This window comes from Nerophis ophidion, linkage group LG18 (assembly GCF_033978795.1).
Source record: "Nerophis ophidion isolate RoL-2023_Sa linkage group LG18, RoL_Noph_v1.0, whole genome shotgun sequence".
Taxonomy (NCBI): domain Eukaryota; kingdom Metazoa; phylum Chordata; class Actinopteri; order Syngnathiformes; family Syngnathidae; genus Nerophis; species Nerophis ophidion.
The window spans coordinates 48,241,728-48,262,105 of record NC_084628.1 but is presented as its reverse complement, the minus strand read 5'-3'; the positions used below and the strand labels follow the sequence as shown (position 1 = coordinate 48,262,105).

The following is a 20,378-nucleotide window of genomic DNA, read 5'->3' as shown; positions in this document are numbered from 1 at the left end:
TGTGTATTTTGTATTCAATACAGAGAAAATTGGTCACCTCGTGTCCTACCAGACTTGGAAGTAATTTGTGTCAATTTTCGTCTTCATTCTGGTTAAAGGCCTACAGAAATGAGATGTTCTTATTTAAACGGGGATAGCAGGTCCATTCTATGTGTCATACTTCATCATTTCGCCATATTGCCATATTTTTGCTGGAAGGATTTAGTAGAGAACATCCACCATAAAGTTCGCAACTTTTGGTGCTGATAAAAAAGCCTTGCCTGTACCGGAAGTAGCAGACGATGTGCGCGTGACGTCACGGGTTGTGGAGCTCCTCACATCTGAACATTGTTTACAATCATGGCCACCAGCAGCGAGAGCGAGTCGGACCAAAAAATCAACGATTTCCCCATTAATTTGAGCGAGGATGAAAGATTTGTGGATGAGGAAAGTGAGAGTGAAGGATAAGAAAGAAAAAAATAGGACTAGAGGGCAGTGGGAGCGATTCAGATGTTATTAGACACATTTACTAGGATAATTCTGAAAAATCCCTTATCTGCTTATTGTGTTACTAGTGTTTTAGTGAGATTATATGGTCGTACCTGTACAACCTGAAGGTCGGCCCCGCACCTTTCTTCAGCACCAGTCGACGGGTGGTGGCGATGCCCATTTCTGCCCTTCCCTAGGGACCCTCTTCGAAACACGATCTTTGGAAATGATGGCTGCATAATACACTGTACTTTGTGTGTGTGGTCCAATCCAACCGTGTTCGCTTGACCGCTCTGTTCCATAGTAAAGCTTGACAGTCATCTTTCGGGAATGTAAACAATGAAACACCGGCTGTGTTTGTGTTGCTAAAGGCGGCCGCAATACACCGCTTCCCACCAACAGCTTTCTTCTTTGACGTCTCCATTGTTGATGGAACAAATTGCAAAAGATTCAGCAACACAGATGTCCAGAATATTGTGGAATTTCGCGATGAAAACAGACGACTTAATTGCTTGGCACAATGCTGGAACAAAATGTTCTCGACAATCCGTGAAGTCACGTCATCATACCGAGATGTTTCAGCAGGATATTTCGGCGCGAAATTGAAAATTGCAATTTAGTAAACTTGGCATGTGTTGCAATGTTAATATTTCATCCTTGATATATAAACTATCAGACTGCGTGGTCGCTAGTAGTGGCTTTCAGTAGGCCTTTAAATAAAATGATAAATTGTTCTGTATTATTACAACTTCTTTTTCATAAGTTTATGCCTTTATTCTTGCAACTAAACATCTACATATAGCATTAAAACATTAAGTTGTACCTGTTAAGTGATGATGTAAATGAGGTGTGGTTGTATTGTATACTAAGTATGTGTCTATGAAAGGGTATTTGATGACTTTTCTTAATATGATTACATGCTAGGTTATGATTTTATTTATTTTATTGCATGATTTGTGTATCCCTTTAATTCAGATAACCAGGGACTGCAGATGGAAATGAGCTATTAAGCTATAATCTGGTGCAGAACATATCTGTCTTTGAGCTTAATGTTTCTGTGCATTGTCGCTTCAAATCAGTGACGTGCATGAAAAGAATGTAAAAATATCTATTTTTTAAAATTGTTATACAGTATGTATCCAGTGATTATACTATAAAGCTATTTTCCATTTAACTTCACCAATTTTAGACTATTTTTATTAAAAATCGCTGAATTTTCACATTTACCGTTCATATACTGAGAAAAGACTTGCGGTGAGGCAGCAGCCAGCTGAGCCTCACCATGGATTGCGCAATGACTTGGCTAACTGCTGGCCTGCTGTGCAGTGAAACCGTATTGCTAGCTCTCTGTATGTCGCTATTAAAATGTTCAAAAACTATTGCTATATGAATTATATTATACATTTCCATAGTTTAGTTAGCTGAGGTATATAATGTACAGTGTATTTTGTCAACAACTCTATGTGTGTAACGTGTTTCTTGTGCTGAGCAATCATAAAATGGCTGCGAAATGGCACTGGGTGAGGCACGCAGATCTCCTGCCTCATGGTAGAGGGCGCTAGTGATCCCAGGGATCATTCTTGCGACTCCTCGGCTGCAGAACAAGTGACAACAAGCTACAGTCGGAACAGGAGCGATCAAGGACGACTTTCTTCCCTGCCAGTCATCTCCATCGAGACAGAGAGACTTTTAAAACTTAAGAAAGATAAGGAAGACTTCTATAAACAAGTTATTGATGCTTTTGTTCAGGAGGAGCGGCTGGTATGAGCTTTTAAACATAACCCGTTAACTGCTGCCAAACAAATGGTGAATAAGCTACTCTTTAGGGTTCATATGTTTGTAAATCTGACTGTGATGAAGTCAGTGCCTCAACAGCCATGAAACTCACCGCACATCACTGCTTCAAATAAAGACTAAACAATTTGCAACAAATTTCAATCCATCCATCCATCCATTTTTTACCGCTTGTCCCTTTTGTAGTCTTTGGGTGTGCTGGAGCTTATCTCAGCTGCATTTGGGCGGAAGACGGCGTACACCCTGGACAACACTAGGGTCCATTTTTAGTGTTGCCAATCAACCTGTCACCAGGTGGATGTCTTTGGAGGTGGGAGGGGCCTATCCCCAGGTGCATGTCTTTGGAGGTGGGAGGGGCCTATCCCCAGGTGCATGTCTTTGGAGGTGGGAGGGGCCTATCCCCAGGTGCATGTCTTTGGAGGTGGGAGGAAGCCGGAGTAGAACCCATGCAGTCACGGGGAGAACATGCAAACTCCACAGAGAAAGATCCCGAGCGCAGGATCCAACCCAGGACTACTCAGGGCCTTTGTATTGTGAGGCACATGCACTAACCCCTGAACCACCGTGTTGCCCACACAACAATTTTTTTGTATTTTATTTGTGCAGGATTGCAAACTTTTTGCAATATTCATACGTTGTTCTAACAGTTCTTCTTCTTTTAAAGCAATAGATGAATTATTTTAAAATGATCATTTTCTTCCTGTTAGATTTGTGTTGTATAAAAGATAGCATTGTTTTATTCATAGGAGTACAATTTCAAGATGATAAAAATCCAACTTAATTTTCCAAGATTGGCAACACTAAATGGTCCCTAGTGTGTGAATGTTGTCTATCTGTGTTGGCCCTGCGATGAGGTGGTGACTTGTCCAGGGTGTACCCCGCCTTCCGCCCGATTGTAGCTGAGATAGGCGCCAGCGCCCCCCGCCACCCCAAAGGAAATAAGCGGTAGAAAATGGATGGATGGATTTTTTAAATAATTTTACATATTTATTTTTTCTTGTAAAAATAACAATTTCATATGATTTTTGCTTTTGGAGAATTTCAACAATATTCTTGTACAATTATGCCCGTTATTCTCACACCTGCGTGACTTTCATTCTCATAAGGTCAAAACATTTTGTGTAAAACTAACACTTTTTTCCTGTAATATAATCGTGTTGCATATTTGCAATTTTTTTCCTTTATGATTTTCAGATGATAAAATTACAAACTTATTTTTCCTACTGTATATTTTGTCATGTAAAATTGCAATTTCATCCCTGTTTAATAATACTTTCTACTTTTGGAATGATTGCGCCCATTAGATTCAAAATGACTGATTCTTGTTGTCTGCAAGCTGGAAGTGTCATGTAAAACAGCACATAAGACGCTAACACATAAGTAATAAAGTTATGTAAAATAAAGTATACTTTAGCTCCTCTGGCTGTGATGTATCCAAACGTCTGAGTGGTTTTGATGGAGCCACCAAGTCAGAACTTTGTTTGCTGGGCGCTTTTGGTCTTTCAGCTCTTAAAGATCCCTCTGTAACGAAATGAAGTGAGTATTACTTCAGAATTGCAATTTTCTGTTGACTACACTGTGCTAAACACACACACACACACACACACACACACACACACACACACACCCACACACACTGGTAATCATTTGGAACGGGGACCAAGTTCTTCAGAACTTGTGGGGACCAGCCTTTCTACAAGTTATGGAGGCATAAAAAAATGGTGTAAAACGGCCACTGGCCAGTTAGCTCATACACGTCTTTAAATCTCTGGATTGATGAAGTAATGTGATGATCAGACTTACTGGGGACCCTGGGGAAAAAGAGTTAATATGGTTCATGGGGACCAAATTGAAATCATTTTGAATAATTCACACACATTTGTACGTGACTACTGAGGACCCTTTAAAAAAAAAAAGTTCAAATTAAACATGACATGAACCTCAGAATACAGTACTACAGCTGCCCTCTTAAAGGAAGTTTCACCACTCAAATCCATCCATCCATTTTCTACCGCTTGTCCCGTTTGGGGTCACGGTGCACCACTCAAATGTTAAAGGGGAACATTATCAGCAGACCTATGTAAGCGTCAATATATACCTTGATGGTGCAGAAAAAAGACCATCTATTTTTTTAACCGATTTCCGAACTCTAAATGGGTGAATTTTGGCGAATTAAACGCCTTTCTGTCAGAATGTGACGTCGCCGAGGTAACACACCCACCATTTTCATTTTCAACACATTACAAACACTGGGTCTCAGCTCTGTTATTTTCCGTTTTTTTGACTATTTTTTGGAACCTTGGAGACATCATGCCTCGTGGGTGTGTTGTCGGAGGGTGTAACAACACTAACAGGGAGGGATTCAAGTTGCACCACTGGCCCCAAGATGCCAAAGTGGCAAGAAATCTGCCGCCAGACCCCCATTGAATGTGCCAGAGTGTCTCCACATTTTACGGGCGATGCTAAGACAAACATGGCACAGAGATGTATGGATAACCTGCAGATGCATTTGCAACGATAGTCAACGAAATCACAAAGGTGAGTTTTGTTGATGTTGACTGCAAGCTAATCGATGCTAACATGCTATTTACCGGCGATGCTAAGACAGACATGGCACAGAGATGTATGGATAACCTGCAGATGCATTTGCAACCATTAAGTCAGCGAAATCACAAAGGTGAGTTTTGTTGATGTTGACTGCCAGCTAATCGATGCTAACATGCAACGCTAATCGATGCTAACATGCTATTTACCGGCGGTGCTAAAGCAGACATGGCACAGAGATGTATGGATAACCTGTAGATGCATTTGCAACTATATTACGTTTCCTTGCACCCAGATTTAATGCGAAAAAAAATACTTACCAATCGACGGATTTAAGTTGCTCCAGTGTCAAAAGATGCGAAAGTCCTGATCGTTTGGTCCGCACATTTTACCGGCGATGCTAACGCAGCTATTCGGCCATGCTATGGCTATGAATAGCGTCAATAGCTATTCGCTCAATAGCTTCAGTTTCTTCTTCAATATTTCCATACTCCGACCATCTGTTTCAATACATGCGTAATCTGTTGAATCGCTTAAGTCGCTGAAATCCGAGTTTGAATCCGAGCTAATGTCGCTATATCTTGCTGTGGTATTCCCATTGTTTGTTTACATTGGCAGCACTGTGTGACGTCACAGGGAAATGGCCAGTGTCTTCGCAGAGAGCGAAAATAAGGCACTTTAAAGCTTTATTTAGGGATATTCCGAGACCAGTAAAATTTTGAAAAAAAATTCAAAAAATACAACAAGCCACTGGGAACTGATTTTTATTGTTTTTAACCCTTTTGAAATTGTGATAATGTTCCCCTTTAAAGCAAATTCTGCATCTTCTGTGACATTACTGAAAACTGCTATTTAGCAGTAATGAAGTTGTCTGCTACTCCAACTATCATAAATAGAAGGATGGAAAATTCCAAATGTGAATCATATTTTAACCCAGGGGTCACCAACCTTTTTGAAAGCAAGAGCTACTTCTTGGGTACTGATTAATGCCAAGGGCTACCAGTTTGATACAAACTTAAATAAATTGCCAGAAATAGCCAATTTGCTCAATTTACCTTTAAATCTATGTTATTATTAATAAAACTAGCTAATTCGAATCTTTTTGAAAAAAATTTAAAAAAATAATTTATGGAACATTATTATCAATCAATCAATCAATCAATCAATGTTTATTTATATAGCCCCAAATCACAAATGTCTCAAAGGACTGCACAAATCATTACGACTACAACATCCTCGGAAGAACCCACAAAAAGCAATTTTTCCTGATTAAGATTAATTTCATATTTTTGATTACCAGTTTTACATTGTTTAAAATACAATCTGCACTTTGTTAGAATATATGACAAATTGTACCAAGCTATATTACATATATACCAAAACAAATCATTATTTTTTCTAGATTTTCCAGAACAAAAATTTTAAAAGAAATTCAGAAGACTTTAAAATACGATTTCAATTTTATTTGACAGATTTTCTAGATTTGCCAGAATAATATTTTTGAATTTTAATCATAATAAGTTTGAAGAATTATTTCACAAATATTCATCGTCGAAAAAACAGAAGCTGAAATGAAGAATTAAATTAAAACGTGTTTATTATTCTTTACAATAAAAGACAAATACATTTACTTGAACATTGATTTAAATTGTCAGGAAAGAAGAGGAAGGAACTTAAAAGGTAAAAAGGTATATGTGTTTAAAAATCCTAAAATCATTTTTAAGGTTGAATTTTTTCTCTAAAATTGTCTTTCTGAAAGTTATAAGAAGCAAAGTTAAAAAAAAAAAAAAAGAACTTATTTAAACAAGTGAAGACCAAGTCTTTAAAATATTTTCTTGGATTTTCAAATTCTATTTGAGTTTTGTCTCTCTTAGAATTAAAAATGTAGAGCAAAGCGAGACCAGCTTGCTAGTAAATAAATACAATTTAAAAAATAGAGGCAGCTCACTGGTAAGTGCTGCTATTTGAGCTATTTTTAGAACAGGCCAGCGGGCGACTCATCTGGTCCTTACGGGCGACCTGGTGCCCGCGTTGGTGACCCCTGCTTTAAAGGGGAACATTATCACAATTTCAAAAGGGTTAAAAACAATAAAAATCAGTTCCAAGTGGCTTGTTGTATTTTTTTTCAAAATTTTACCGGTCTCGGAATATCCCTAAAAAAAGCTTTAAAGTGCCTTATTTTCGTCTCTCTTCGAAGACACTGGCCATTTCCCTGTGACGTCACACAGTGCTGCCAATGTAAACAAACAATGGGAATACCACAGCAAGATATAGCGACATTAGCTCGGATTCAAACTCGGATTTCAGCGACTTAAGCGATTCAACAGATTACGCATGTATTGAAACAGATGGTTGGAGTATGAAAGTATTGAAGAAGAAACTGAAGCTATTGAGCAAATAGCTATTGACGCTATTCATAGCCATAGCATGGCCGAATAGCCGCGTTAGCATCGCCGGTAAAATGTGCGGACCAAACGATCAGGACTTTCGCATCTTGTGACACTGGAGCAACTTAAATCCGTCGATTGGTAAGTGTTTGTTTTGCATTAAATGTGGGTGGAAGGAAATGTAATATAGTTGCAAATGCATCTGCAGGTTATCCATACATCTCTGTGCCATGTCTGCTTTAGCACCGCCGGTAAATAGCATGTTAGCATCGATTAGCGTAGCATGTTAGCATCAATTAGCTGGCAGTCAACATCAACAAAACTCACCTTTGTGATTTCGTTGACTTAATGGTTGCAAATGCATCTGCAGGTTATCCATACATCTCTGTGCCATGTCTGTCTTAGCATCGCCGGTCAAATGTGGAGTCACTCCGGCACATTCAATGGGGGTCTGGCGGCAGACACTTTGGCATTTTGGGGCCAGTGGTGCAACTTGAATCCCTCCCTGTTAGTGTTGTTACACCCTCCGACAACACACCCACCAGGCATGATGTCTCCAAGGTTCCAAAAAATAGTCCAAAAAACGGAAAATAACAGAGCTGAGACCCGGTGTTTGTAATGTGTTGAAAATGAAAATGGTGGGTGTGTTACCTCGGCGACGTCACATTCTGACGTCATCGCTTCCAGCGCGATAAACAGAAAGGCGTTTAATTCGCCAAAATTTACCCATTTAGAGTTCGGAAATCGGTTAAAAAAATATATGGTCTTTTTTCTTTAACATCAAGGTATATATTGACGCTTACATAGGTCTGCTGATAATGTTCCCCTCTAAGGTAATAAAGTTTTATTATCATGCTGTATGAAGATGCCATCCCAAGGAAAACTAAACCAAGATTGCTGTTATGATCCACTGCCTGGATCATATTCTGTTAACGTTGTCTAGTCACCTGTGTTTTCAGCACCTCTTGATTTTGTTTGTTTCAGTTGCCATGACGGCAGATTGCATTCACCTGCCTCGAGTTGGTGTTCGGGATGCGCACCTGTTGCCCGGGCACTAATTAGAGGGCTATTTAGTCCATGCCCTGGCCTCACTTGATCTGGCTTTCTAATTTGCGATACGCAACAGAGGATGACTTGTGTTCCCTGCTCTGTACCGGCTAGTTTCCCCGCTAGGCTCTTTTACTTGCTAGCTCCCACGCTAGCCCCTTTGTTTTTGGCCTTCTGTGCTTTGAGCACGTTTTTGTTTGTTCTCGTACGATTTATGTCTTAAATAAATCATTTAGTACCCGCACGCTGTGTCCGTAGCTAGTCTGCATTCCTGGGAGAACATACCCCGCATCATGATGCGACCCGGTCCTCACAATTGCTGTGCAAATGTCTCACACTCAAGCTGACCAGTAAACATGTTTTATGGGCCAAAGCTTAAAAATCACTTAGGCATCATCACAATGGATCTGACTATCATTTAAAAAGGTGTTTTGGTCCCCATACCGTCAGAAGTCCCCTAAAGGTGACTGTGTAAACAGAGCCATGTCCGCATTACCAGAACACACACACACACACACACACACACCTAAATCTCTCCGTTGCTTCATGGAGGCCAGGATGATTTCAGAGCCGTGGATCTTGTCCCTGTGTCTTTGAGACTTGGCCTCGTAGAACCATTCGCCTGTCAGATACTTCAGTTTGGAGTCTGACGACGATGAATCTCCGCTCAGGATACTCTCCAGATTCCTGAAGGATGCGCACCAATACTGTTACTATGGCAAACAACTAGAAACACTGCTTGCATGATAGTCATTTTATTTTTCCCACGTCTTTTTGGCAAATACAATTTATTTCTGTCGAAATCACAATTTATTCTATGACAAATCACATACAATTTTATATCATTGAATTGTGCTGGGTGTGGCCTGCGGACCTGCAGCGAGGCGGGGTGTGGCAGAACCGGCTTCGAGATTAGCGACAGGTGCGTAGATGTCACAGCTGAGAGTGTTTGTCTAATCACCTCTGTTAAAGGCAGCAGTCGGGAAGAAGTGGTGGTTGATGGCGGTTGGCGAAGCACGAGGGGAGCGAGAGCAAGACAGACCACTCTGAAGGGAAACCATTCATGTGCTCGATCAAGGAAAGACAATTGCCGAAAAGCACATAAGGACTTTGCACGATCTATTAAAAAATAAACATTATTGTTAATCCTGAAAAGGAGTGGTGATGGCCCAAAGAACCCACTGCTGTGCAGCACAACTGTCATATTTTTTCTCATAAAATTACAGTTTAGTTTTTTTATAATATAACAATGTGGAGAGGCGGAGCGGGCGAACGAGCAGTGGGGCCCAAGATGGCGGCGAGGAGGTGGGGATGAAGACTGAACGGAGAAGCTGGGCGTGCCGGGAGCGACGACACAATCGAGTTCAGGTGCGTGGATCGCGCACCTGTAGACAATTAACGTACCTCCTCTCAGTGTATAAAGGGGAGAAGGAGGAAAAAACGAGGAGGAAGGAGTTGGAGAACCCGCAGCACATGAGCGACAGAGAGCAAGACGGCGACGAAGATGCGGCCGATTGAAGAGCGACGGCGCAAAAGAGTTTCTTCATTTGTAAAAATAAACAAGAGTCAAACCTGAACAGGCATGTCCTTCCTTGGTGGTCCATGGAACCCGCACAACGACAGCGTGAGACGTTCACAAACAACTGTATTCATGCAAGTTTATACAACGTATCAAATCTGATAAAATGATGATTTTGAGCTGGCAAAATTCAGATATGTATCTTTGTAATAAGGACAGAACTTTACCAGCACACATGAAACACTTGAGATGGCACACACTTTATTACTGAAGGTCTTAGATTTAGTCTAAGGCAGACCTGGGCAAATTAAGGCCTGGGGGCCGCATGCGTCCCATTGAGCTTTTCAATCTGGCTCCAAAATTTTTCTTAGATCTTTAAGATAGAAAAAGTAGCTGCCATTATGATGTGCAGTGATGTTTTTGTAAGGATCAAAAGTCTTCAACTATACAAAGTATTTCAATGGTTAGAATATGTGATTTTCCATGATATACTAGTTACTATGCTCATCTAATTAGTCACTAAGGTAACATAATTAGTTACTATGGTATTCTAACTCACAGCAGCTCAGACAAGGAACCAAGCACTGTGGGTGGGGAGCGTTTCCACAGACTGTTACCTGAAAGTGAAATGCGGAGTTCTAAAGCTTAGTGATACATCGTATACATCAGATTTTAGCTGGGCTTATTTTTTACCCTTCATATTTCGCTGTGTTTGTTGCATTTTTGTTGCGTTTCGCTTGATTGTAAAATATGTGGATGGAGGGGGGGTGACGTTCATATGTTGTCAATATTCAGTCTTTTATCGGTCATAGTTAATATTGTAAATCCCACATTATTTATTTTCATGGACATTTTCGGTGTCTCATTCAGTAAAAAATTTTTTTTTTAATTCCATTCTGTTTTTAAGGCGGTCCGTCATAACGTTTTTAGCTTTTAATCAGACATTTTTGTAAGGTTTTGTATTAGTGTTTCTAAAAATTGGATACCCCAGCCCCCAGACACATTTTTTTCTCTAAATTTTAGCCCCTTGAGTCAAAATAATTGCCCAGGCCTGGCCTAAGGAGTATCATCCATCCATCCATTTACTACCACTTATTCCCTTTGGGGTCGCAGGGGGCGCTGGTGCCAATCTCAGCTACAATCGGGCGGAAGGCGGCGTACACCCTGGACAAGTCGCCACCTCATCGCAGCTAAGGAGTACCACTAGAATGATAATGTGTAGCTCATCATTTAAACAAAATACTACATCGATAGAGGCGGTGTGGCTTGGTTGGTAGAGTGGCCGTGCCAGCAACTTCAGGGTTGCAGGTTCGAGCCCCGCTTCCGCCATCCTAGTCACTGCCGTTGTGTCCTTGGGCAAGACACTTTACCCACCTGCTCCCAGTGCCACCCACACTGCTTTAAATGGAACTTAGATATTGGGTTTCACAATGTAAAAGCGCTTTGAGTCACTAGAGAAAAAGCGCTATATAAATATGAATCACTTCTCTAGAGTAATCCTGATCCGATTTTTTTTTGGGCCTCAAATCCGATCCGGTTTCAAATGCCGATTCGATACTTTGACAAAGAATAATAGAACTGAAAATGTCGTATATCAAGTAACTAAACACAAGAACACATTTTTAAAAGGCTTACCTTGTTCAATTCAGAATTTGGCAGCAATGTTGTAAGGATAATATATTCCATTTATGGTATTGATTATTACATATCACTTTTTGAACAAAATAAAGTGCACAGTAACTAAACAAGTTGATTTGGGTTTTGCACTTACAAGCTTCCTGTATCCACAGACTTACTCCTCGAGTTAGCAAACACAAAATAAAACAACCAAAATAAATATTTTGTAATAATAATAAGAAGATAAAGGTAAATATCAATGTCATTTTTTTAGTATCATTTATACACTGATACCATACTAGGTATCAATAGTATCGACAATAAAATCGATCACCCCTACTTCACATTGAAGCTTTAGTGGTTTGCTTCCTATGTAGTCCTGCTCAGTCTGTGTGTTCAAATACTGAACAGATGTTTACCTTATCCCAATAAACATCTGTTCAGTATTTCAACATAAAAGTGTTGGATTGTGAGCCATTAAAAGCCACAAAATGCAACGGGTCCATCAGACCCAGAAACACTGGCTGAGTAACGCAAATATGAACGTTGCGCGGAAAATTTATCTGTCAATTTTTTCATCCCATTGGGATTCTTCTTTAGTGTTTCTGCACTTGCGGTTCCCACACAAGGTGGCGAAATTGATTGTCAACACTGTCTGCTCTCATTTTCTCGCACATTTGACCCTCTGATGTTCTGTGTACCTACACTCTGTCCTCCTGTCTAGGCCTGCTGTGTGTGTGTGTGTGTGTGTGTGTGTGTGTGTACCTGTATAGGATTAATGAATCCTCTCGCACTGTTCAAAAGGGCGGCAGTCGTGAACGTCGGGGAGAGAGTTGGAGAAAACGACGGAACGAGACGAAGCGCATGCAACCCGAAAGAGAGCTAGAGGGGGGCGACTGAAAAGAAACTCGAAAAATCTATCAACGTTTATTTATATAGCCCTAAATCACTAGTGTCTCACAGGGCTGCACGAACCACAACAACATCCTCGGTAGAGTCCACAAAAGGGCAAGGAAAACTCACCCCAGTCGGATGTCGGTGACAGTGATGACTATGAGAAACCTTGGAGAGGACTGCATATGTGGGCAACCCCCCACCCCCCTTTAGGGGACCGAAAGCAATGGATGTCGAGCGGGTCTAACATGATACTGTGAAAGTTCAATCCACAATGGATCCAACACAACCGTGAGAGTCCAGTCCAAAGTGGATCCAACACAGTAGCGAGAGTCCCGTCCATAGTGGAGCCAACAGGAAACCATCCCAAGCGGAGGCGGATCAGCAGCGCAGAGATGTCCCCAGCCGACACACAGGCGAGCGGTCCATCCTGGGTCCCGACTCTGGACAGCCAGTACTTCATCCAGGGGGGACCAGACCCTTTCCACAAGGGAGAGTGGGACAAAGGAGAAAAAGAAAAGAAACGGCAGATCAACTGGTCTAAAAATGTGGTCTATTTAAAGGCTAGGGTATACAAATTAGTTTTAAGGTGAGACTTAAATGCATCTACTGAGGTGGCATCTCAAACTGTTACCGGGAGGGCATTCCAAAGTACTGGAGCCCGAACGGAAAACGCTCTATAGCCCGCAGACTTTTTTTGGGCTTTGGGAATCACTAATAAGCCGGAGTCCTTTGAACGCAGATTTCTTGCCGGGACATATGGTACAATACAATCGGCAAGATAGGGTTATTAGAAAATAAAGACAGTCAACTCTGCTCAAAGTCATGACCTTCCTTGGTGCTCCCTTGAACCTGCATGACGGTGACTGTAGTTCACAGTAATAGAATTTTGTAGGCGGGGTGTATGGTGTGTCATCATTAAATATGTATTCTGATCTATGTTCTTCACAGAAAACGAGCCAAAGTTAGTGAGTCTCAGTTTGAAAAATTACTTAAATAGTATAATTTTTCTTTTAATAAAAATTGAAAACGAGTCACACAGACCCGACACACCACACACAAAGTTATTCTCGTAAAAGTATATATTTTGCCATATAATAAAAGCATCATTCATTGACATTGACAAGCTTTATTTTGTCCATTCTTAACATGTACACAACACATAAGAACTACAATTACATTTTGACCCAGTCCCGCTAGGAGCAGACATACGTTACAGGGGGGACAAGACGAGACATACGTTACAGGGGGGACAAGACGAGACATACGTTACAGGGGGGACAAGACGAGACATACGTTACAAGGGGGACAAGACGAGACATACGTTACAGGGGGGACAAGACGAGACATACGTTACAGGGGGGACAAGACGAGACATACGTTACAGGGGGGACAAGACGAGACATACGTTACAGGGGGGACAAGACGAGACATACGTTACAGGGGGGACAAGACGAGACATACGTTACAGGGGGGACAAGACGAGACATACGTTACAGGGGGGACAAGACGAGACATACGTTACAAGGGGGACAAGACGAGACATACGTTACAGGGGGGACAAGACGAGACATACGTTACAGGGGGGACAAGACGAGACATACGTTACAGGGGGGACAAGACGAGACATACGTTACAGGGGGGACAAGACGAGACATACGTTACAGGGGGGACAAGACGAGACATACGTTACAGGGGGGACAAGACGAGACATACGTTACAGGGGGACAAGACGAGACATACGTTACAGGGGGGACAAGACGAGACATACGTTACAGGGGGGACAAGACGAGACATACGTTACAGGGGGACAAGACGAGACATACGTTACAGGGGGGACAAGACGAGACATACGTTACAGGGGGGACAAGACGAGACATACGTTACAGGGGGGACAAGACGAGACATACGTTACAGGGGGACAAGACGAGACATACGTTACAGGGGGGACAAGACGAGACATACGTTACAGGGGGGACAAGACGAGACATACGTTACAGGGGGGACAAGACGAGACATACGTTACAGGGGGACAAGACGAGACATACGTTACAGGGGGGACAAGACGAGACATACGTTACAGGGGGGACAAGACGAGACATACGTTACAGGGGGGACAAGACGAGACATACGTTACAGGGGGGACAAGACGAGACATACGTTACAGGGGGGACAAGACGAGACATACGTTACAGGGGGGACAAGACGAGACATACGTTACAGGGGGGACAAGACGAGACATACGTTACAGGGGGACAAGACGAGACATACGTTACAGGGGGGACAAGACGAGACATACGTTACAGGGGGGACAAGACGAGACATACGTTACAGGGGGACAAGACGAGACATACGTTACAGGGGGGACAAGACGAGACATACGTTACAGGGGGGACAAGACGAGACATACGTTACAGGGGGACAAGACGAGACATACGTTACAGGGGGGACAAGACGAGACATACGTTACAGGGGGGACAAGACGAGACATACGTTACAGGGGGGACAAGACGAGACATACGTTACAGGGGGACAAGACGAGACATACGTTACAGGGGGGACAAGACGAGACATACGTTACAGGGGGGACAAGACGAGACATACGTTACAGGGGGGACAAGACGAGACATACGTTACAGGGGGGACAAGACGAGACATACGTTACAGGGGGACAAGACGAGACATACGTTACAGGGGGGACAAGACGAGACATACGTTACAGGGGGGACAAGACGAGACATACGTTACAGGGGGGACAAGACGAGACATACGTTACAGGGGGACAAGACGAGACATACGTTACAGGGGGGACAAGACGAGACATACGTTACAGGGGGGACAAGACGAGACATACGTTACAGGGGGGACAAGACGAGACATACGTTACAGGGGGGACAAGACGAGACCGCCAATGGATCAGCTGCTTAGGGCGCTCCTTAAAAAGGAGACAAAAGGGTGACATTGGGAGAGGGGTTGAATGTAAGTATGTATGCGTGAATATATGCCCAATTAACTTGGGAGAGATGTTGAAATGTTTTTGTGGACTGGGGCCGATCTCAAAGTTGGACACCAGGTGTTGTTAAAAAAAAAGGAAGGTCAAAAGCGTCCATCTTTAAGGAGTCCTCGGGGGAGTTCTTCAGAACAGCCTGTTCCTGGTTGCATCAAGGCCATTCGAGGGAGTCAAATAGTAGATTAAGAAGTTGTTTTTCTTCGAGAAGACTAAACAGTGACTTGTCTTCTCTGTGTGTCCAGGCTGGATTTCCAATTGAATTATTCCTTCTCAGCAAGCTTTTCCAAGTTGAGATCCATTTTGTGATTCAAATGAGAAATCGCTCCAGTCTGTGTTCCCTCAGCTCATTCGCACACCAATACGACTTAAAGCAGGGGTCGGGAACCTTTGTGGCTGAGAGAGCCAAAAAGCCAAATATTTTAAAATATATTTCCGTAAGAGACATATAATATTTTTTTTAACACTGAACACAACTAAACACGTGCATTTTTAAGTAAGACCAACATTTCTAGAGTATAATAGGTCTCTTATTCTTTGTAATAACATTGTTATTCTGAAGCTAACTGTGGAGGGGGCGTGGCCTGCGGGCCTGCAGCGACATGCGCGTAGATGGCCCACCTGGGCCTTGTTATCTAATCACCTGTCGCTCTTTTATAAGCAGCAGCCAGGAGGAGAGACGGGGTTGGGGCTGGAAATACAATTGCTGGAAAGCAACTGAGAGATTTATTGAAAAATAAAACAATCAATGTTTACTTATATAGCCCTAAATCACTAGTGTCTCAAAGGGCTGCACAAACCACCACGACATCCTCGGTAGGCCCACATAAGGGCAAGGAAAACTCACACCCAGTGGGACGTCGGTGACAATGATGACTATGAGAACCTTGGAGAGGAGGAAAGCAATGGATGTCGAGCGGGTCTAACATGATACTGTGAAAATTCAATCCACAATGGATCCAACACAGTCGCGAGAGTCCAGTCCAAAGCGGATCCAACACAGCAGCGAGAGTCCCGTTCACAGCGGAGCCAGCAGGAAACCATCCCAAGCGGAGGCGGATCAGCAGCGCAGAGATGTCCCCAGCCGATACACAGGCAAGCAGTACATGGCCACCGGATCGGACCGGACCCCCTCCACAGGGGAGAGTGGGACTTTCCGATTGTTTGTTTGTTGCTTTGATAAACTGCACGCATCATAGTTAGCCACCTCAGTAACGGGGATTTTCCGATTGTTTGTTTGTTGCTTTGATAAACTGCACGCATCATAGTTAGCCACCTCAGTAACACACATGTCTAACTCTGAAACACTCAAAGCAGAAAAAACGTGTTCTAATTTAACTGACTCCTTACCTAGACCAGTAGTCTCGCATTTTCCATTTAAATCTGGCTGCAGGATGGAGGGAAGTGGTGTTCTGTGGGGATTAGCCTTCTGCTTTGTTTTTAGCCCCGCTCGACATCCGCGTTTCCGATCACACCGCTGGCGTCTGCTCCGTAGACGGCCCCCGCTGCTACTAGACTCCCCTGCTTCACAGGCCGCTGGATGTAGCCGCCGACGTATTCCCATGCTAGTTAGCATGTTTAGCACGCACGCGTCTATCAGTCCAAAACGGCCCGATATGTCCATATCCAGAAAAACAATAATGTAACCCTGAAACAGGCTCTCATGTCGGTGCTTACTGGTCTGAAGAACCCCCAGGAGGGCAAGCCCCACACTAACCAATAATAAATAAATAACTTGTTACCATTAACGCAACTTCTTGAACAGGTGCGGTAGAAAACGGATGGATGGATTAACAATGCATGAGAATGTTTTATATTTTGAACATTATTTTTAACACTGTGATTACAAGTGGAATTATTCATTACTTAAGCACTTAAGCTTGAGCAACATCAGTTCAGATTGATCTGAGAGCCAGATGCAGTCATCAAAAGAGCCACATCTGGCTCTAGAGCCATAGGTTCCCTAGCCCTGACTTAAAGGGACTGAGTGAAACCCTCCCGAGGGTCCACTTTACCCTCTGTAAACAGGCAGCCCGGAACAACACCTGACACTAATCTGCATTGAAACATGACGCCACAAACCAGCAGAAGCAAGAAGTTCTGCACAGGCTCGTCTTTATGGCTTGAAATCAGAGTGTTGTTGTCCACAAGCCATGAAATATGTTTGTTTTCCAGCGTAATACTGATACTGATTGGAGGTCATGATGGAGTAGGAATCTGCACATGATGTTGCTAAAGAGGGTGGCAAACATCTCCATCAAGTTCAAAATCAAATCAACAAAAGACTCGTCATGTGATCTGAGACGACGCTGGCGGACACAGCGGCCTTTGAGTGAACGAGTCGACCAAACGCCTCCACTTAACTCCTGATGAGAAGCACATTGTTTCTTTACATTCTTACACCGATTAACGTGTGAAGTGACTGTCGGAAAGCGACTTGAAGATGACGCAAATACGGTGTTAGCTTTCACTGCTATGCTGATGACACCCAACTCTACATGCCCCTAAAGCTGACCAACACGCCGGACTGTAGTCAGCTGGAGGCGTGTCTTAATGAAATTAAACAATGGATGTCCGCTATTTTTTGCAACTTAACGCCAAAATAACGGAAATGCTGATTATCGGTCCTGCTAGACACCGACCTCTATTTAATAATACAACTTTAACATTTGACAACCAAATAATAAAACAACGTGACTCGGTAAAGAATCTGGGTATTATCTTCGACCCAACTCTCTCCTTTGAGTCACACATTAAAAGCGTTACTAAAACGGCCTTCTTTCATCTCCGTAATATCGCTAAAATTCGCTCCATTTTGTCCACTAAAGACGCTGAGATCATTATCCATGCGTTTGTTACGTCTCGTCTCGATTACTGTAACGTATTATTTTCGGGTCTCCCCATGTCTAGCATTAAAAGATTACAGTTGGTACAAAATGCGGCTGTTTGATCATATTACGCCTGTAGCCTGTACTGTATATACCTTTATATACATATATACATACATATATACCTATACTGTATATACCTTTATATACATATATACATACATATATACCTATACTGTATATACCTTTATATTCATATATACATACCTATACTGTATATACCTTTATATACATATATACATACATATATACCTATAATGTATATACCTTTATATACATACATATATACCTATACTGTATATACCTTTATATACATACATATATACCTATACTGTATATACCTTTATATACATACATATATACCTATACTGTATATACCTGTATATACATATATACATACATATATACCTATACTGTATATACCTTTATATACATATATACATACATATATACCTATACTGTATATACCTTTATATACATATATACATACATATATACCTATACTGGCTCACCTGCACTGGCTTCCTGTGCACTTAAGATGTGACTTTAAGGTTTTACTACTTACGTATAAAATACTACACGGTCTAGCTCCATCCTATCTTGCCGATTGTATTGTACCATATGTCCCGGCAAGAAATCTGCCTTCAAAAGACTCCGGCTTATTAGTGATTCCTAAAGCCCCAAAAAAGTCTGCGGGCTATAGAGCGTTTTCCGTTCGGGCTCCAGTACTCTGGAATGCCCTCCCGGTAACAGTTCGAGATGCTACCTCAGTAGAAGCATTTAAGTCTCACCTTAAAACGCATCTGTATACTCTAGCCTTTAAATAGACCTCCTTTTTAGACCAGTTGATCTGCCGCTTCTTTTCTTTTTTCTCCTATGTCCCCCCCTCCCTTGTGGAGGGGGTCCGGTCCGATGACCATGGATGAAGTACTGGCAGTCCAGAGTCGAGACCCAGGATGGACCGCTCGTCGGGACCCGGGATGGACCGCTCGCCTGTGTATCGGTTGGGGACATCTCTATGCTGCTGATCCGCTTGAGATGGTTTCCTGTGGACGGGACTCTCGCTGCTGTCTTGGATCCGATTGAACTGAACTCTCGTGGCTGTGTTGGAGACACTATGGATTGAACTTTCACAGTATCATGTTAGACCCGCTCCACATCCATTGCTTTCGGTCCCCTAGAGGGTGGGGGGTTGCCCACATCTGAGGTCCTCTCCAAGGTTTCTCATAGTCAGCATTGTCACTGGCGTCCCACTGGATGTGAATTCTCCCTGCCCACTGGGTGTGAGTTTTCCTTGCCCTTTTGTGGGTTCTTCCGAGGATGTTGTAGTCGTAATGATTTGTGCAGTCCTTTGAGACATTTGTGATTTGGGGCTATATAAATAAACATTGATTGATTGATGTGTAAAACATCATCCATGCAACATTTTGACCAAAGAACCACCATTACAAAAGCGGACGTGACAAAAGGTTTTAGAGGACGCTTGAGGCAGTGCCTTTAAGGCTAGCCCCCAATATTGTTGTCCAAGTGGGAATCGGGAGAAATTTGGGAGAATGGTTGCCCCCTGTGATTTTCGTGAGGGGCACTGAAATTTGGGAGTCTCCTTGGAAAATCGGGGGTTTAGCAAGTATGAGTATCAGCGGTGAATGCGGTGTTAGAGCGACACCGCCGCTGTATAATACCGGCGGGACAGCTCTAATGTTAATTTGATATTGCCTCAAAGGCCAAATGAAAATACACGGCGGGCCAAATTTAGCCCGCGGGCCAGAGTTTGACACCCATGCTTTAAAGGAACAAACGAAAGGCAAACTCAGCAGAGGTACAAAAAACTTAACTATGAAACAAAACTATCGCAAAGGCAAATCTATGAACATAAAACAAAATACTTGCACAATGGCATGAATGAAAAAAACTTACTTGGAAAGAGACAAGGGGCTTGGATCATTGGCATGGATGTGGAGAGTGTGATCAAGGGTGATAGATGGTGATGTTGCCAGGCTGACTACCTTGCAACTGTGGCTTAAATAATACTGTGGTGATTAGTTGAAACAGGTGCGTGGCATGGGGACAAGGAGAAAACTAATGGGTTGCTATGGTGACAAAACAAACAAAAGTGCACAGAGTCCAAAAACAAAACCGAACATGACTAAAACAAAACATGATCACACGGACATGACACCTTTTAACCTGCGCCATGCCTCCCGCTGTTTCCG

At 42.5% G+C, this 20,378-nt stretch overlaps 1 protein-coding gene across 3 annotated transcripts in view; it reads right to left on the bottom strand.

Moving 5' to 3' along the window:
* Positions 1-20,378, bottom strand: part of LOC133537278 (synaptotagmin-like protein 2) — a 62,718-nt gene that overhangs the window by 32,007 nt on the left and 10,333 nt on the right. For all 3 annotated transcript variants that reach the window (XM_061878269.1, XM_061878270.1, XM_061878271.1), the window contains exons 3-4: positions 8,767-8,927; positions 3,672-3,783 (exon numbers count right to left, since the gene is read on the bottom strand). In XM_061878269.1, coding sequence (XP_061734253.1) covers positions 3,672-3,783; positions 8,767-8,927 — 273 coding nt within the window. The remainder of the gene's footprint in view (positions 1-3,671; positions 3,784-8,766; positions 8,928-20,378) is intronic.